Here is a 17,241-nt window from a genome sequence, read left to right as displayed (position 1 = left end):
TGTGGACTGAATTGCCCTGCAGACCTGCTACTTTTTTTGCTGGTTGTCAGTGACTGCAGTGTCATAGAGAGTGTTTTTTTTCCCATTTGGAAAGGTCACAAAACATCCCCTTCCCAAACTTTCACTGCATGTTGATAGAGCAAACTCTAAAATAATTAGAGATGAATCATAGCTCATTTGGAAAAGGCTTCTCAAAATCTACAGGGAAGAGTTATTTTTAAAATGGTTTCATGAATCATACAAAGAGGAGCTCAACATGATACCAACTTCATTTATTTGTAGAAATGTAAGAAAAAATAAAACAGGTAAAAAACACCCACACAATGCAATTTCGTTGACATATGAACAAAAAAATATTTACATCATGTATCAGAAAAGCTGCGACAGCACACGCAAGTTACAAAACAGAAGTTTCTCAGGTTTGCTTGTTGGGGTTCTCTTGAAAACGTACATCACAGTGGTCAGTCCTGGATCTTTAAAACACTCCTTTTTTCCAAGTCATTCATCTCCTTCAGGATCAGGGCAACATTATATCTTAGCTCGTGAAATTTTGAGACTGGCACCTGGAACAGAAAAAGATTCAAATTGTGATTGGCTGTGTTCTGTATAAGGTGTCATGGAGCAGTGACAACAACAATGGCACAATATTATTGATGGCACAGTAAGTATTTTTCTGGAATTCTCTAAACCATGGGTTTCAAACATAAGGCCTATGGGCCAGATAAAGCCCATGGAAGCTCTTTATCTGGCCCATGTGATAATTGGGTTCTCCTGGTGGGCAACCTTCAGTCTCGAAAGACTATGGTATAAGCCTACAGCACCCGGTATTCCCAGGCAGTCTCCCATCCAAGCACTAACCAAGCCTGACCCTGCTTAGCTTCTGAGATCAGACGAGATCGGGCATGTGCAGGGTAACAGTTGCTGTCCCATCTTTTCAGCAGTGCCACTTCTGTCAAGGCTCTGGGAGGGAGAGACAGAGGGAAGCCTCAGAAGGCAAGGAATGCGATGGGGAAGACTAAGGGAGTGAGACAGGATGATGCTGCCAATTTGATACCTTGGCAGGTATCAAATTGATACCTTGGCAGAAGTGGCATGGCTAAAGGGCAGCCTGTGTGATAACTGGACTCTCCCATGCCTTGAAAATATGGTCAAGATTTGCTGATTTTTTCTGTCATTTGTAACTAATGAATTCCTACATGAGAACCAAGTGCTTATCTCTGGCAGTCATCTCCTTAATGACATCGCTTCCATGTTCATGATGTCACTCTGGCCCTCAGCAAGTGCCATGAGTGGTCTGGCATGCTGTATGAAAGGAGCTCTAAACAGCTGGTTTATGAAGCAAGCACAGAATGAAGTGGGGGGGGGGGAAGTCTCCAGATGCATTAATCTTTTCTTCTTTTTCTTTTTTGCCAATAGCAATTCAACCTCCTGCAAAGAATTCACAAGCACCTCATATATACACACTTAGCACTGATAAGACTTACTTCAAAGAGATGAGCTGTCCCATCTGAGAGTTTCAGTTGCATTAAAATGGATGGCTGCAAAGCACGTGCCAAGGAGCTGTAAACAATAATTACATTATTGCCATTAGAAAAGAACATGCTAAGGTAGTGGTTCCCAAACCTCGGGCTAGGACCTGATTTTGGGTGGGTCCAGTGGGTAGCAGTTGGGCAAAGCAAAGTTGAGCAAAGCCTCCAATGGAAAGCTCAGATAACTAATTGCCTCAAACCCTGAGGCTATTCAAACATCAGATAGCTGCTAATTGCCCTGCAAAGGACTGCAGTTTGCAAGTATGAGTAAATATAGAGAGATAAATGAGCATCTTTATTCCCCCTCCCATTACTTGACAATAAATTTTTTTCTTCAGTAGATCTCTCTCTCTTTTTAAGTCTTGTAAACCTAGGTGGGTCCCGAAAGAGTGACATTTGAAAAAGTGGGTGCTGGTGCTAAAAAATTTGACAACCACTGTGCTACTGGGAAGATGAATAATCAGATAGTCACCCTTGATAAGGAGCTGAAAACAGACCCAGCTAACTTTAGTTGTTTGATTTTTCTCTGTAAACCACTTTGTGAACTTTTAGTTGAAAAGTGGTATATAAATACTGTTAATAATAATAATAATAATAATAATAATAATAATACTAGCAGCCATGTTTTAGGAGAACATACCCATGCATTTTCATAAAACTGATCTGCAATATTACCAATAGGTACAATGCCAGTGACACTGGATATTCAATGCTGGGTAATTCATTTTTTTAACAGGTAAGTAGCTCTAGGAAGCTTATGCAATTAGAGTGAACCAAGAGCCTGCCCCTTTGCCATCCTAGTTGTGAGCTGTGAAAGAGTGGGGAAAGTCAATGATACAGACTGGGGGTGTGGGCTTACTTGTGGTGCTTGTCCTGGTGGCCACTTTTTCAGACATATTGCTCCCAGGGGAATTCTATCAACACACAGTGCTGTGTCCAAGGACATTGGGAGGGGGGCGCTGCCAGGTGAAGCACTGGCATGGCAAAATGGGAAAGCAAGAAAAAGAGGGAGATTGGTTTCATATCTCAGCCTCCCTCCAAGTTAAGACAAATGCTTTCCCCTGAGAACTTTTGGCTCAACAGTAATTTCTTTTAAAAATCTAATTATTTATAGTACAGGTGGGCCAAGGAAAACCCAAACCACACACAGTACAAGTATTCTCCAATCTGTACTGATTTAGGACACTGGAAAATTTCCTGAAGCAAACAGGTACTGGAAAACCCACGTCTCTGGGAAGAGGAAGAGAGAGAGAGAGACAGCCATCTATCTGAGATGCGGTGCAAAGTTTGACTGCCTGCCTAGTGGCAGAAAACAGCCCATCACACAGACTGTCTTGGCTTATTCCTGCAGTCCTCCAGACAATCTGAGGAGATGGAAATGAATCATGGCCTAGGGTGGGAGGATGGGTGTCAGGTTCTGCCTCTCAGCAGACCCTGCCAACGCGAGGAACAGAAAACCAGCCGACTAAATTGACGAATGGCCAGGACTGGACTCTTTCCATGCCTCTAAGTAAAGGACGGATGATAAACAGGAAGCCCCAGAGTGAGACTGCTGGGGAATGGAAAACAAGAAGGAAAAGATTCCAATAAGGGAACCCACGCTGTCCCAAGGAGGCTTGTTTGCAACTCCCAGAGCTCTTGAGCAGAGAATATTTAGCTCCATGTTTTTTCTGCCTTTTCTGCATACAGGATTTAATAGGTCACTGTACTGACAGTGTGCTTCACAAGGGATCCAGTTCCCTTAATAGCACAGGGTGGGGCGCAGGGGGACAGAAACTGGTTCAACAGGGCAGGCTTCTCCAAGTCCAGTGCTGTTGGCATATCTGTTCTCTCCCTCTGCTGCCACCAGCAGGTAGACAAGAAGGCAGACGTCTACACAGTCGCGATGGAAGTCCCACTGGGAACTGGGGCTTGGCCGCCGTGTCAGAGAAACTGCAGCAAGCAGGCGGTAACCGAACGAAGCCATTCCCAAGCTGCGTTTAGCCATAAAATGAGGCCCCATGCAAATAATCCTGGAACCTATGGTTTGGACTAGTATGATTTGAATTGTGTGTCTGCCTTCCTCTTGCATAGTGGGCTTAATGGTTTACTTCCTCTTATCCATCTGAACCAGGAAACTGTGGTTTGAGCGATCACTTCAAATCACAACTGCAAGCCAGTTAAAGCTGGGCCATGCCCTTATCTCAGCAATTTTCAATGTTTTTCTTTTCACAACACACCAACCTCTATTGTCTCTTCCTCTTGCAATGTCACTTCTAGCTTCCAGGGATATTCTTCGGGGTTCTGCGGCTTTATTTCTAGGGCAACTCTCTGTAGTAATGAATTGCCTGTCCCTCTTTCTATGCCAGCAGAGACAGCGGAGGAGGAGGGACAGACAATTCATTACTGAAGACAGTTGCCCTAGGAACAAACGCTGAACCTGGAAGAGATTTTCAGCAATTTTCAACCACTGAGCTCCAAACTCCCGCAGCATACCTGTGACCTTTTGTGGCACAACAATGTACCAGCACACCAATTGAAAACTGCTGCTTTACCTCCAGGTAAACTCCAGGTTTAGGGCAGAAATTCTGCCCAGACTGACATAATGTCAGGGACTGAACCTGGGGCCTTTCACAGGCACAGCTTTTCCTTTCACAGTGGAGAAGTTACCCACTGAGCAATATCCTGTCCTATCCCTCCTCCCACAACATAGCAAGACCCAAACATGGCCTGACTAAGGGACGTTGTTAATATAACCTCTTACCATCCAATGTTGTACAAGAATTTAAACCGGGAGTGCCCAAACCCCGGCCCTGGGGCGACGTGCGGACCTCGAGGCCTCTCAATGCAGCCCTCAGGGAGCCCCCAGTCTCCAATGAGCCTCTGGGCCTCCGGAGATTTGTTGGAGCCCACACTGGCCCAACACAACCGCTCTCAGTGTCAGGACGACTGTATGACTTCTCGCATGAGCCGTGGGATGAGGGCTCCCTCCACTGCCTGTTGTTTCACATCTGTGATGCAGCAGAAGCAGCAAAGGAAAGGCCAGCCTTGCTTTGTGCAAGGCCTTTTATAGGCCTTGAGCTATTGCAAGACCTTCATTCATTCATGTAAGTTCATCTTTAATATATTCATTTAAGTAAACTTAGGTAAATTTATTCAAATTTTAAATGTAAATTAATTATTTTCTTCCCCGGCCCCCGACACAATGTCAGAGAGACAATGTGGCCCTTCTGCCAAAAACTTTGGACACCCTTGACTTAAACAAATAGTAGCTCCGCAAGAAGTAGCAACCCCAGCAATGCTCATGTAAATTTATGTCCCTTGCTACCTGGTAGAAATAGCCACGTCTACCCTCCACCGGAAGTCTTCGATTCTTGGCAGCTTATTGGCCTGCTCCTGAATGATGGCTTCGAGAACAGGTCGTCTGACAGCAAGAACACAGAGAAATGGCATGCAGTTATAATGTATGGGAGGCAACACATTGTACAGACAGTATTTGTTCAGCAAGAGTAATTCAGAAGAAAAGGGTAGGCATAGTAGCTGAGAAACTGAGGCCCAGGAGAATCATGCAGGTAAGTGAGGTGGCAGAGCAGGCTGTGTTACTTCAGAATGCAGGAGAGAAAACCATTTTGGAGTGCTACTGCACGTCATTCATTCCCTGCAAGTAAAAAACTAGCATATCAGGTAGCTGGCTCTAGTTCAGTTGGCTCCATATGTGCTAGTTTTCTGCTTGCAAGGATTTAAAATAAGTAAATAAATGGAGTATTCAAAAATGTGATTCCCCTATCACAATGTGAAGTGGAAAATTCAGTTCTATCAGCTCTTTGTGCTTCCTATTGCATTCGCCTGTACAGGTTATTCAGACTCAAGTGATGAAGCAATCTGAATCCTTCCACTGGCACATACTCACCTATGAAGTCTCCCTACTGTCAGATGTAGAAGGACAATAAAACTAATCTGCTTTACTAGGTTGTTGAACACATTTAATGTGATCATGTGTGCCAAATGTTTTGAAGACGATCAAATGCCAAATATTTTTGGTTATTTATTCAAAAACATCTGTGTCCCGTCTATCCCTTCCTGACTGGAAGGCAGCCATGGAAGCTCACAGCAAAACTGAAAATTAAACAGGCCAAAACAAAAAAATCAGAAAAAACAGAAGCAGCCACCACCAGCAGCAATGAAGCAGATCAGTGTCCTTCGACCTCTGGGTCATGACCCCAATGGGGTTGCAAAGCCTCATTTGGGGGATTGTGGCAACCTTTCAAAATCTGTGCAAGAAAGGGCTTGAATCCAATCTAATCATGGTACTTATCCAAACATGAGTTCTCAACAAATCCTGCATGGCCTCTTCTCGCTGTCTTGCCCCGCAGCCCCTAAGGCTGGCCCTACAAGCTGCTACCTCACAGCATTGTCGTAAAGACACAAGAGGTATGGTGAAATGGGGCTGGTGGGTGGATTGGGTCCTGAGAGGGGAGTGGGATCGGTGGTGCTTTATCACATGCTCTATTTTTTGAGATTGTGGCATGAAAAGGTTGAAGACCACTGAAGCAGATGGAAAAGAAACCATTGAGGCAGGAGCAAACCAAATTAACAAGGCATGCAACAGGCAACATGCTAAACCCCCAAATCAAAGAAAATCAATGTGTTTTTGGTTGCTGTTGAAAGGGGGGAACTAACTTCTTGTTGTCTCCTTGGAGAGCGAGAAAGAAGAGGATGCAAAAACAGACTTACAACACAACTAACCTGTTTCCAAAAGCCACAGTGGCAAAGTCTGCAATGAAGTCTTCAGGAATCCTTAAGCAGAGAGAAGGAAAAACAGGGGTCCGTTATATTGCTTGACTGATAAACAAAGCAGAAAAAGTACACCGTGCTATTTAAACAGCTTGGAAAAAAATCTCCAAAGATTTTTCCAGCAGCCAAAAGTGTTTGAACTGACATATTAAAAGACATGACAACTCAATAGTATACACTTTCTTACATTGTTAAGAAAAGTAAGTTAAGACTGTAAAGACTTAAAACTGAGTAGACAAAGGAATTAAATTGTTAAGACTGTAAGACAAAGGAATTAAAGGCGTAATCTTACACATGTCTACTAAGAGATGAAGCTCTGCAATATAACTATAAAATCTGGCAGGCTGCACAGGTACAAGAGGGGCTGCCTCCCTTTCATAATCATGCTTCCTCCATGCTGGCCAGGCCAACATTATGTGACTGACTGACAAAGCACTCTGAGCTGTAGAGCTTTTCCTGTTTCAGGCAAGAGGTTGGACTAGATGGCCTTGAAGGTGCCCCCTTCCAACCCTATGATTCAATGTGACAAAGTGCCTTTTTCTCTCAGGAGTCCAGCATCAGATTGTGGGTACTTATGGGCAAGCAATTGTCCTCCCCTGGTGCCACCAATGACTGGGTAATTAAAACAGAGACAAGATGCTGAAGGGCTAAGCTGGAGCCCTTATGTAACCACTAACTATGTAGGGCAGGCAGCACCACTGCTGTGTTCCATCAAAAAAAAAATTCACAAAGCATAGTGGTAACAGACAGGACAGGTTTCCTTCTTTCCTTCCCCTGAAGGCTTAATTTTGACAACAAGAGATGTGGCCACTGTAATTTCCTTGGTCATTTTTTAAGGCGAGGTCAGAGAATACTCCTTCAGTTGGAGTCAAGCAGCGACACATGTCTGTAGGCTGAAACTATGATTATCTTGAACAAGAAAAAAAAAACAGCTGTAAAATGCTCTGGTCAAATGCCTCTCTCAACTTTTCCACCTGTATAATGGAATGGCACTCAATGGTAGAATTTGTGCTTTATCTGGGAGGCTCACAGGTTCAAATCCTGCTGGCATCTCCTGTAAAAAAGGTGACTTATTTCTTTAAATGATATATATATCCTGCCTTTCCCTAGGCAGCCAAGTGGTGGGGAAGACCTCAGCTTGAGACTTTGGGGAGCTCTCATCAATCAGAGTACTGAGAACAGGGCTACAGCAAGAGTCTCACTAGGCATCAGATATTTACAGGCTTCTTCAGCGTGAGGGTGACAAGTGACTTTCTGTATTTAAAAAGAGGAGAGTGCTGTGTACAACTGACAACCAGGCAAAGGAAAGACAACATCTGGAATAGTGAGACCTTACAGCGTTCTTTGACTTAATGCTGAACTCACAAGCACCATGGTGGAGCAAGGGTTAGAGTCTTTCAAGAGATCTGGGAGGCCGGGGTGCTGATATCATAGTGCCAGCATGCCAAAAGCAATGCTGTGGATGCAGGACTTCAAGCTTATGGCTTCGGTCTTCAATCCTGGTGAGTTTGAGTTCTCCAAGGGATAAGACTGGACCAGAAAGATGAACATGTGACCAGAGAACATTTTGCCTCCCCCCACTCTCCATTCACGTGAAATGACAAGAAGTGGGGAGGTTTAAGTTCCTTCAGTTCTTTGGAACTTTTTGTAATCATTACATATAAATCAATTACCCACTGGCTGCTACCTCTCCACCATAGGCTGTTGTTGTCATGTCACAGCATTTCACAACCATTCTGATTGCAGAAAGGGTGAGGCACAGAATGTTATCTGTTTAGCTGCGTTCAGAAGTTTGGTTCAGTTAGGGGGAAGTCTTTGGGACACAAGTCTTTGGGACAAAAGGGAATGCTTTTTTGGGGGGAGGGGGGAAGGAGTTGAGAGGAGAAGAGGCAGAGAAACCAAAGGTGCAGAGGAAAAGGAATATAAGAAGAGCCCCATTGGATCAGGTCAAAGACCCATCTAGTCCCGCTTCCTGTATCTCACAGAGTGGGTGTTACATAGGTGGACAGAGCAAAATATTGCATTATTTAAAAAACTCCAGCCAGACCTTTGCCTGGAGGTTTTCAGGGCTCCAATCCTATGCAGCCACACTTTGGGGTAAGCCTCACTGAACTCAGTGGGTCTTCCTTCCAAGCAAGCACATATAATATTGTCTGAACCAGTCCCTCATTTTGCTATGTCATTTTGCCTAGCGGCAGACATTTAACACAAAGCTTAAAATACAGGCAAACTCTGCCTCCACTTTTATGCAAAGCTTCTGTGCTGAGCCACCCAGCAGAGATTTTGAGAAAGTCTGTGAAACAAATGTCATGTTTTGCTGGCTAATTAGAACAAGTGATCTCCCCTGGACAATGCAGGCAGACTTCATTGGGGTTATATCACTGTCCTTTGAAAACAAAGGAAGAGTTGTAAGAGAAGAAAAGGGTCGCTTTTTCTGAAACGCTCATTGTCTTCCCATTAAAATGGGGACTGGCTAGCATTTGTGCGCATGAGCAAAACATCTCACTTGGAAGGACTGAACAATGCTGCCTCCCAATGCCCATCCTAAAGCAGGCAGTGCACATTTCAGTTTTGCATCAAATGGCACATTATACATTATACAATGCCTGGTCGCCTCACCCAGCTTCCAATGACCTCATTAGCAAACTATTGCATGCAGATTGCATCTGAATCTGTCACATGATGCTGAGCTCACAGAGAGTTATGAAAGCCAAGACACTCTCCTGTGTGGGTGGGAAGGAAGCAAGAAGTCACCTGTCCTCTTGCACCTGCACATTTGCACAAGGGCTTTGCAAAGAGCTTCTTAGATGCAACAGCACCCTTATTTGCACTTACAGCTCCAGACAGAGTTACTGGTTGTGACACACACACCATCCAACATCTGAGATCCTGCTCCAAGTCCCCTCACTGACTGAGGCTTTGCAGGTTGGTTTGGTGGTTAAGGTTCTACACCAGGGGTGTCAAAACACAAGGTCTTCAGGTCACGTGTGCTGCCCAGGAGCTCTTTATTTGGCCCTTGGGCTCTCCCAGCACCACCATCAGCTGCTCTCAGCTGCTGAGCTGGGCTGAGGTGTCACCCCTAAAAGGGCAGTTCACATGATAATTAGAATCTCCCATATCTTGAAAATATGGTCAAGATTTGCTTATTTTATTTTCTGTCATTTCCAGCTGATGAGTGAGAAAAAGTGCTTATTTCTGGTCATAACCTGCTTAATGACATCACTTCCGGCTTTCATGAATGCCATTCGGCCTGCTGTATGAAACAAGTTTGACACCCGTGGTCTACGTGTACAGCACCAAAACCCCAGTACTTACTCAGAAATAAGACCCAGTGGGTTCCATGGAACTTACTCCCATGTAATCGCATAGAGTGCAGCGTAATACTACTGCAAAGTCTCCTTGTGGCTCCTGATATTGGGAGGGCCAGACTTTGCCAGATAGATCCCCACTGGAAAGGGGACACAGTGTCTCTCTACGAGTCAGGCACAACATGCCCCCCTGGCAGTTCTCCATAGTGTTTAGGCCTTCCTTCCACTGCTTGCCCTTGGAAACATTTTCAGAACAGGAAGTCAACTGACACTCATTATTAGAACAAGACCGTTATTTCATTTTGCAAGAAGTGTTAGGGATAGCAACTATTGGCTAAGATCAGCCTGGAGTTTCTAGCTGGACTGGAGCTACCGATACACTTGAGAGCACAATATTTTCAAAGTTCTCTGACTTCAGGAAATAGGTATTAGCTGATGAGGTGCTGCCTTGGTCCTCTGAAAGAGACGGGTTTGCCCCGGTATCAACTTTTCACCAATCTCTCTGTGTTGGCAAAGAACAGTGTCACTTTGAAACCTGATGGCTCCCATGCAATCCCATCAAGGATGTAATTTTAAAACAAGCACTGAAAGATGAAAGTGACTGAAACAAACAGACCTACCTGAGCTCCTTCAGATCTTCTTTAAACACCTGCAGAAAAAAGCGAAGTGTTAAGGCACCATTTTGCTGTTTCTGCAAACAGCATTTTCCAAAGAGCTGGGAAGCTGGAAACCAGGACTGGGGAGAGAGTCACATCTCCCTTTGCAAGTGGGAGTTCTTTTCTTAGAGAGGATAGCCTGCATATTGCATGGCTCCTAAGAAACATTCTATCAATGAAAACAGATTTGTTCCCAATGCTTTGATAAAAACGGAAAGCACAGAAAATGCACAGGCAATGGTGTCTTAAAGGCACAAGTCCACCTTTTAAGTTGCCCATAGCGGGTGGGCTCCTTGCACTAGTGTTGATGGCCAGCAATATACAAGGGATACGCAGGGTCGAGGGCAGTGTTTCTCAACATTTGACCCCTGCTCCACCACTTCTCACCTACTGTATCTACCTAGAAGATACATCATCATCAGTTACTTCCAGGTTGGGAGGCCAGACGTGACACTACAAACACTTGTAAGAGGCTCTGAGCATACAGCAGGGCTTCTTCGAACATGCAAAAAGCATACACTGGAGCTCTGCCAGTGTTGAGCTTTTTACTGCTGTTTGTTGGGTCAGGTTGCTGGTTTTCTGCTGGGCGGCAAATGTCCAGGGTTTCTGTGAGTACCACCAGACACCACCTCAAGTACCACCAGTGGCACCCGTACCACTGCTTGAGAAGTGCTGGGCTATTGATATATCAAACGCGTTGAAGACAAATAGAGGTTTCTTTACATACAAACTGCAAAACTGTTTGAGCCAGAACTCACAGCTCTAGTTTATGAAGGAGCCTGTGGCCTCCCTACTTACTTCTTGTTTGAAGGAGGAAGTGGGAAGTCTCAGGGCCTCTCGAAGAAGCATATACATGCCAGAGATGAGGACGGCAAGCTGCTCATCCGATAGACTGGTGCTCTCGGCAATCATCTTCACAGACTCTTTGCAGTCTTTTCCTTCTAATGCACCAACGGTGACTATTAAAACAGGGTTAGACACAAATGCAATTTGATTGAGTTGTACACACATCACTGTCCTGCACACGCTTTGAATATTTCCTCTCTAAACACCAAGTCTCGAGGAAATGAATGGAGGTTGAGCAACAGAGAGGGTGCAGTCTTAAGGCTGGGGCTCTTGTATACACTTGGGCCTTTCTGTACATAGACATTTTTTCAAGGAGAGAAATAAACACTGCATCCCCAATTATTATAAGATGATCCTAGGGATTATCACAAGATGAAAAAAAGAATTGATGCTGCCCCAGTTAAACTAAATGCAACTGAAAGCTTTATTTGCAAAATTCAGCATTGCATAACCGTATTTTCTGCCTATGATGTTATGCAACCAGCTTGCATATGCAGCGAGGCTGTGGCACACTGGCAGAGCACATGCTATAAACACCGAAGGTCTCATGTTCCATCCCTGGCAGTATCTCTAGGAGAGCTTGGAAAAACCCCTGCTGGAAACATTGATGAGTCAGTGTGGCAATACTGAACTAAATGGACCAGTGGCCTAACTCAGGACAAGTCAGTGTGGATCAATACAAGACAGTACTATATATAGTGTGGGAATCTGCAACAACCACAAAAGACTTTAGTTGCTAAATTAAGGTCCCAGCAGGGGGAAAAGAGATGGCCTGGTTCAGAGACGGCCCAAGATCTCCTGACACAGGCATGCTCTGTCTACCTTACCAGGCAACATGCCAGCCTGTGTTCCTCTCACTTCCTGGACTGAAGAAGGAAGACAGGATAATCTCTAGCCCACCACACTCCTGTCCTGCACACTTCCTCTTCCTGCTCAGTTCCCTTCTTCCTTTTCTAATCCAGGGAGGGAAAAGAGCAGTGAAAGTAAGCGGACTGAGAAAGTTGGGCAACAATTTTTGCCACTTTGTGCACTTTTAGTTGAAAAGCGGTATATAAATACTGTTATTATTATTATTAATAATAATAATAATCTGCTGCCTCAGTTGGCTTCATAGTCCAGCCCTGGCCTGCTGGCAGAGATAGTACACATTAATTAACACTGAACAGTCTTTGCTGAAACCAGGGGTGGGAGATGAAAGAGGCCATCTACCCAGCCAACTAGGCAGAAACTCTCTCTGTGCAACCCTCATCCACCAAAGCAAAGTTTTGGTGTTTCTGCAAACAGCATTTTCCAAAGAGCTGGGAAGCTCTTTGGAGCTTTCTCGGGAAGCTCATTTCTCAAACTGTGGGTCAGGACCCATTTGGTGGGTCCCATACTGCCTCCAATGAAAACATGGGTTATGGAAAGATCAAAAACTAAATGCCCCAAGCCCTGAGGCTATTCAAAAACCAGACAGCTGCTAACTGCCCTGCAAAGAGCTGAGCTCCTGCAGTTTGCAAGATCGCTGCTAACTGCCCTGCAAGTTTGTGCAGTTTGCAAACCTGTGTAAATACAGGGAGATAAATGCTTGAGCGTCTTCATTTTCTGCTGTGTATTTTTCCAGATCCTTCAATGGCAGGTTGGGGAGGGCGGGACACAACAGGGGAAGGCTGGGTAACATCCTTCAAGCCTGGAAACTAATCATTAGAGCTGCCTCCTTACAAGAAATGGGTTGAGTTTTTTTTGGAAACAAACAAATAGATAAGTAAATAAAATGGGCTGGCAACATTCAGTCTCAAAAGACTATGGTATAAACCTGATTTTCCTGGTTTTCCCAGGCAGTCTCCCATCCTGGTTTTCCCAGGCAGTCTCCCATCCAAGTACTAACCAGGCCTGACCCTGCTTAGCTTCCAAGATCAGATGAGATCGGGCATGTGCAGACAGTAGTGCTTGCAATTATATAAATTAATTAAAATGCTATTTCTTTCTAGATCACCTTGCTTAAAAGCAAAGCTAGGTGGGTCCCCATAGGGTGTCATTTTAAAAAGTGGTTCCCAGAGCTCAAAAGTTTGGCAACCCCTGCACTAAAGGTTTACCTTTGAGGAGTTTCCGGAAGGTCTCCTTGCCCAGATCCCGGACGCTCCTGGCCATTGCCTCCACCTCGGGGGGTAGCCGAGCCCCCAGGAAACTGACCCTGCCCAGGCTACCCTCACTGGCAGGCCCAGAGTGGGGGTAAAGGGGTGCCACGGCCTTCCCAGCAGCAGCCATCATCCCTCCTCCAAAACAGCTGCTGCAACACCCCCTCTGCAAAGCTTTGCAAGAAGACAAGGTCACGTGATCCCGGGATTCCCGGGGAACGTTCCATTCGCTTCGCGCGCCCCCTGCTGGCCCATCGTCGTAAGCGCGAGCAAGGCACCCACCTCCAGGCCAATAAATAATGCCATCAAAAATGAGACCTGTCCAGTGCACTGCATGATCTGTGCAACGTCATCGCATGATGCACACTTTTCCTGGGACTAACAGCCCCCATCCTAGTCATGCCTACTCAGAAGGAAACACCACTGAGTTCAGTGGCACTTAGCAGAGTGGGTTGCAGGGTGACCAGTTCCAATGGAGGACAGAGTGCCTATATCCTTAACCATTGCATAGAAGAGGGAATCTTGGCAGGTGCAGCACAACATGGAAGGCTTTGAAAAGCTGCACCTGCCAAAATTCCCTCCTCTATGCAATGGTTACGGATACAGGCTCTCTGTCCTCCATTGCAACTGGTCACTTGAGGTATAGGATTGCAGCCAGAGGGCCCAATCCTATTCAACTTTCCAGCACTGGTGCAGCCATGCCAATGGGGCGTGCACTGCATTCTGCAGTGGGGGGGGCAGTCTTGGATGCCCCCCCAAGGTAAAGGGACCATTTGTTCCCTTGGGGCTGCATTGCAGCTGCATTGGCACTGGGAAGTTGGATAGGATTGTAGCCAAACAGTCCAATCCTATGCATGCTTACTCAGGGGCATGCCCTGCTGAGTTCAGTGGAGCACGCTAAGGCTCCAATCCTATCCACACTTTCCTGGGAGTTAGCCCCATTGAACATTGTGAGTAGACATGCAAAGGATGGAGCTGTAAGTCTCACTACCACAGGGCTCAATCCTATCCAATTTTCCAGTGCTGGTGCAGCTGTGCTATGCACTGCATCCTGTGGTGGGGAGGAAATCACAGAGGCCTCCTCAAGGCATGGGAACATTTGTTCCCTTACCCTGGGGCTGCTTTGAGGCTGCACTGGTGTGGGGAAAGTTGGATAGGATTGGGCCCACAGTGAGTGGGACTTACTTCTGAGTAAACCATTTATTGTGTAGCTTAAGCTTTGGTGGATGAGAGCCTCGCTACACCAGATGTGGATTGCTTTGCTATAAGTGTGTCCAACAAATATAGTACATGTGCCACGAACTAGGCCTAGTACTATATACATGTTTACTCAGCCCGTTCTGTAGTCAATTGCAGCTTTAAGTACGTGCTGCAAGCAAAACAAATGCACATGTTCCCCTTGCTTATTCCTCCTCCCTCCTCCCGGTATCTCCCTTGTGTCCATACAGGTTAAGTATCCCATATGTGGACTGCATGGGATGGGGAGGTGTCTGGATTTTGAATTTGTCTGGATTTCAGAATAATTGCATAAATATAATGAGAAATGCTTCCTCTTATTTTTTTTACTGTTACCCAAATGGGTGTTTGCTGGCCTCTTGGACACTTTTCAACCATGTTTGTACAGGTGCACACCACAGAGCAGAGAACAGAACTTACAGACCGTACCTGCACTGCATGTGGGAATGAGCACAAGACTTTCTAGTTAGAGACGAGCTAGCTAGTTTCTATATTTTCACACTCTAGAAGTTTTTTTGAAAAGTCTTGGACAAAAATGTCTGGATTTCGGAATAATCCAGATTTTGGATGTTCTGATAAGGCTTAATCTACCTGTATCAAACTGTAAGCCCTTTGGGGCAGGGGCCTGCCTTTGTCACATTGTGTTACGATCCATGCATCCTTGCGATGCTAAATCATCATCATCTCCAGCATAGGGCCCAATCCTATCCAATTTTCCAGTGCTGGTGCTGCTGTGCCAATGGGGTATGCTTCCTGTGTTGGGGAGACAGTCACAGAAGCCTCCTCAAGGTATGGGAACATTTGTTCCCTTATCTTGGGGCTGGATTGTGGCTGCACCAGTGCTGGAAAGTTGGATAGAATTGGGACCATATGCTGCAATGAAGTATAATGAATTATTATTATTATTATTATTATTATTATTATTATTATTATTATTATTATTATTATTATTATTACAACAATAACTACTATTATATTATACTACAATTAATAAGTATTAATACTAATACTACCAATACTAATAATAATATTAGAGTTAATAGGCAACCTTCAGTCTCGAGAGACTATGGTATCGTGCTCTGAATGGTGGTTCTGGAACAGCATCTAGTGTGGCTGAAAAGGCCGATTCGGGAGTGACAATCCCTTCCACACTGGGAGCAAGTGCAGACTGTCCCTGGTCTGTCTCCCTGGCTATGGGCCTTCCTTCTTTGCCTTTTTGCCTCTGATTTTCTTTGCTGTCCTGCTGAAGCAAGCCTTTGGAACTGCAACAGAAAGCATCTATCTCCGGACCAGATCAGAAGGAAAGCTCTTCAACTTCTCCAGACTGAGAGCAAAGTCCGATGTCCAGCTGAAATGTCTGCGTGACTTCACTACCCACTCTGCCAAAGATCTCTAGCAGCTCATGGATCGTTTTAGCAAGGCCTGCCAAGATTTTGGACTGACAATCAGCCTTGAGAAAACACAGGTCATGGTAATAGGCATTAATAAGTATTAATATCGATATTGTTAATAATAATGACAATAATAACACAGGCCAACATACAGTTTGCTTCCAATGCTTCCATTTTGCTTCCAAATGTCACACCAATTCCTGGGTACATTTGGGGTGCTGATTCCAAAAATGTCATCCATTTTGCCCTATCACGTCTAGTTTTGGAGACACGGCATAGCCTCTAGTGAATGGTTCAAGCAGCTTCCTCATGAGGAAGCCTACACCATGGCTTCCTCATGAGGAAGCTGCTTGAACCATTCACTAATGAAGCTATGCAGTGTCTCCAAAACTAGACGTGACAGGGCAAAACGGATGCCATTTTTGGAATCAGCAACTTAAATTTGTTATCAAAGCACCATAAAATTTGAGAAAAACTTTTCTGACCCTCAGTTTTGTAGGCCTGTGAAATCACAGCAACTACAAGAACTAATAAATTATTATATGATATTATTTATTTTTCACATTTTTATACCGCCCTTCCTCCAAAGAGCTCAGGGCAGTTTACACAGCTGCTCCTCCCCTCTTTCTTGTCCTCACAACAACCCTGTGAGGTAGGTGAGGCTGAGAGAAAGTGACTGACCCAAAGTCACCCAGGAAGCTTAATTAATGCAGGGGGTCTCCAAACTTTTTGGCCAGAGGGCCGCATCAAATATCTGGCATGGTGCGGAGGGCTGGAAAAAAAATTTAAACATAAAAATTAAATAAATAAATTAGAGATGGAACTGAGATGGAACTGATTCAACCTCTCTGGCCCTTGAACCCCTCCAGACACAAGCAGAGCACAGCTCTGGTCGTGTTCAGTCGAGTGGACCAGAGGCTTTCAGGGGGAAAATGTCTGGGCATGGGCCGCATCTGGCCCCCAGGCTGGGGTTTGGAGAGCCCCTGATATAATGTAATGTAACATAAGTAGTTGTGGTTGCTGTGATTATTATTGTTATTCAAAGCATTGATATGTACTTATTAACACTACTAATGCTAATAGTAATATTAGTGCTAATAAGTATTAATACTTATTAATCATTAGTTATTCATACTTATTAATGTATGAACTGCCCAGTGCATCAGTGACGTCATCAACTAGTGTTCGTTATCGTGCATTGCTAAGGACCAGCCCTCGCTACAGCTGCAGTTCTGTTCTGTTCCACTGGGCGATGCAATGTCCCCGCCTGTTGCAGTTCCGCCGCCCGCCTGCAGGGGCCGCTGTGGCGCAGGGATCCGGAGCGCCGCTCTTCCCCGCGCTGACCTCTCTTCGCGCGAGGGACCGGAAGCGGCGCCGGAAGTTTC

General features: G+C 45.1%; 1 protein-coding gene across 1 annotated transcript; it reads right to left on the bottom strand.

Annotated features, from left to right (window-relative positions):
* Positions 1–251: 251 nt before the first annotated feature.
* On the bottom strand, positions 252–13,389 carry COMMD5 (COMM domain containing 5). The gene is made up of 7 exons (XM_066640097.1): positions 13,188–13,389; positions 11,065–11,225; positions 10,231–10,259; positions 6,255–6,305; positions 4,837–4,932; positions 1,485–1,560; positions 252–563 (listed from the first exon to the last, which is right to left on the bottom strand). Exons 1-7 carry the CDS (start codon positions 13,360–13,362, stop codon positions 462–464), a joined length of 690 nt encoding a protein of 229 aa, XP_066496194.1. The 5' UTR covers positions 13,363–13,389; the 3' UTR covers positions 252–461.
* Positions 13,390–17,241: the final 3,852 nt, after the last annotated feature.

This window comes from Tiliqua scincoides, chromosome 12, assembly GCF_035046505.1.
Source record: "Tiliqua scincoides isolate rTilSci1 chromosome 12, rTilSci1.hap2, whole genome shotgun sequence".
NCBI lineage: Eukaryota > Metazoa > Chordata > Lepidosauria > Squamata > Scincidae > Tiliqua > Tiliqua scincoides.
This window is presented reverse-complemented; position numbering and strand designations above follow the sequence as displayed.

Bases quoted from the DNA above. Each gene is read 5' to 3' on its own strand.
- COMMD5 (XM_066640097.1), bottom strand. From the start codon at position 13,362: ATGATGGCTGCTGCTGGGAAGGCCGTGGCACCCCTTTACCCCCACTCT. The intron at 10,260-11,064 runs GTAAGTAGGGAG...TTTTTTCTGCAG, and splicing joins CTTCCTCCTTCAAACAAGAA to GTGTTTAAAGAAGATCTGAA. The intron at 1,561-4,836 runs GTAGCAAGGGAC...TATTGTTTACAG, and splicing joins GACGTGGCTATTTCTACCAG to CTCCTTGGCACGTGCTTTGC.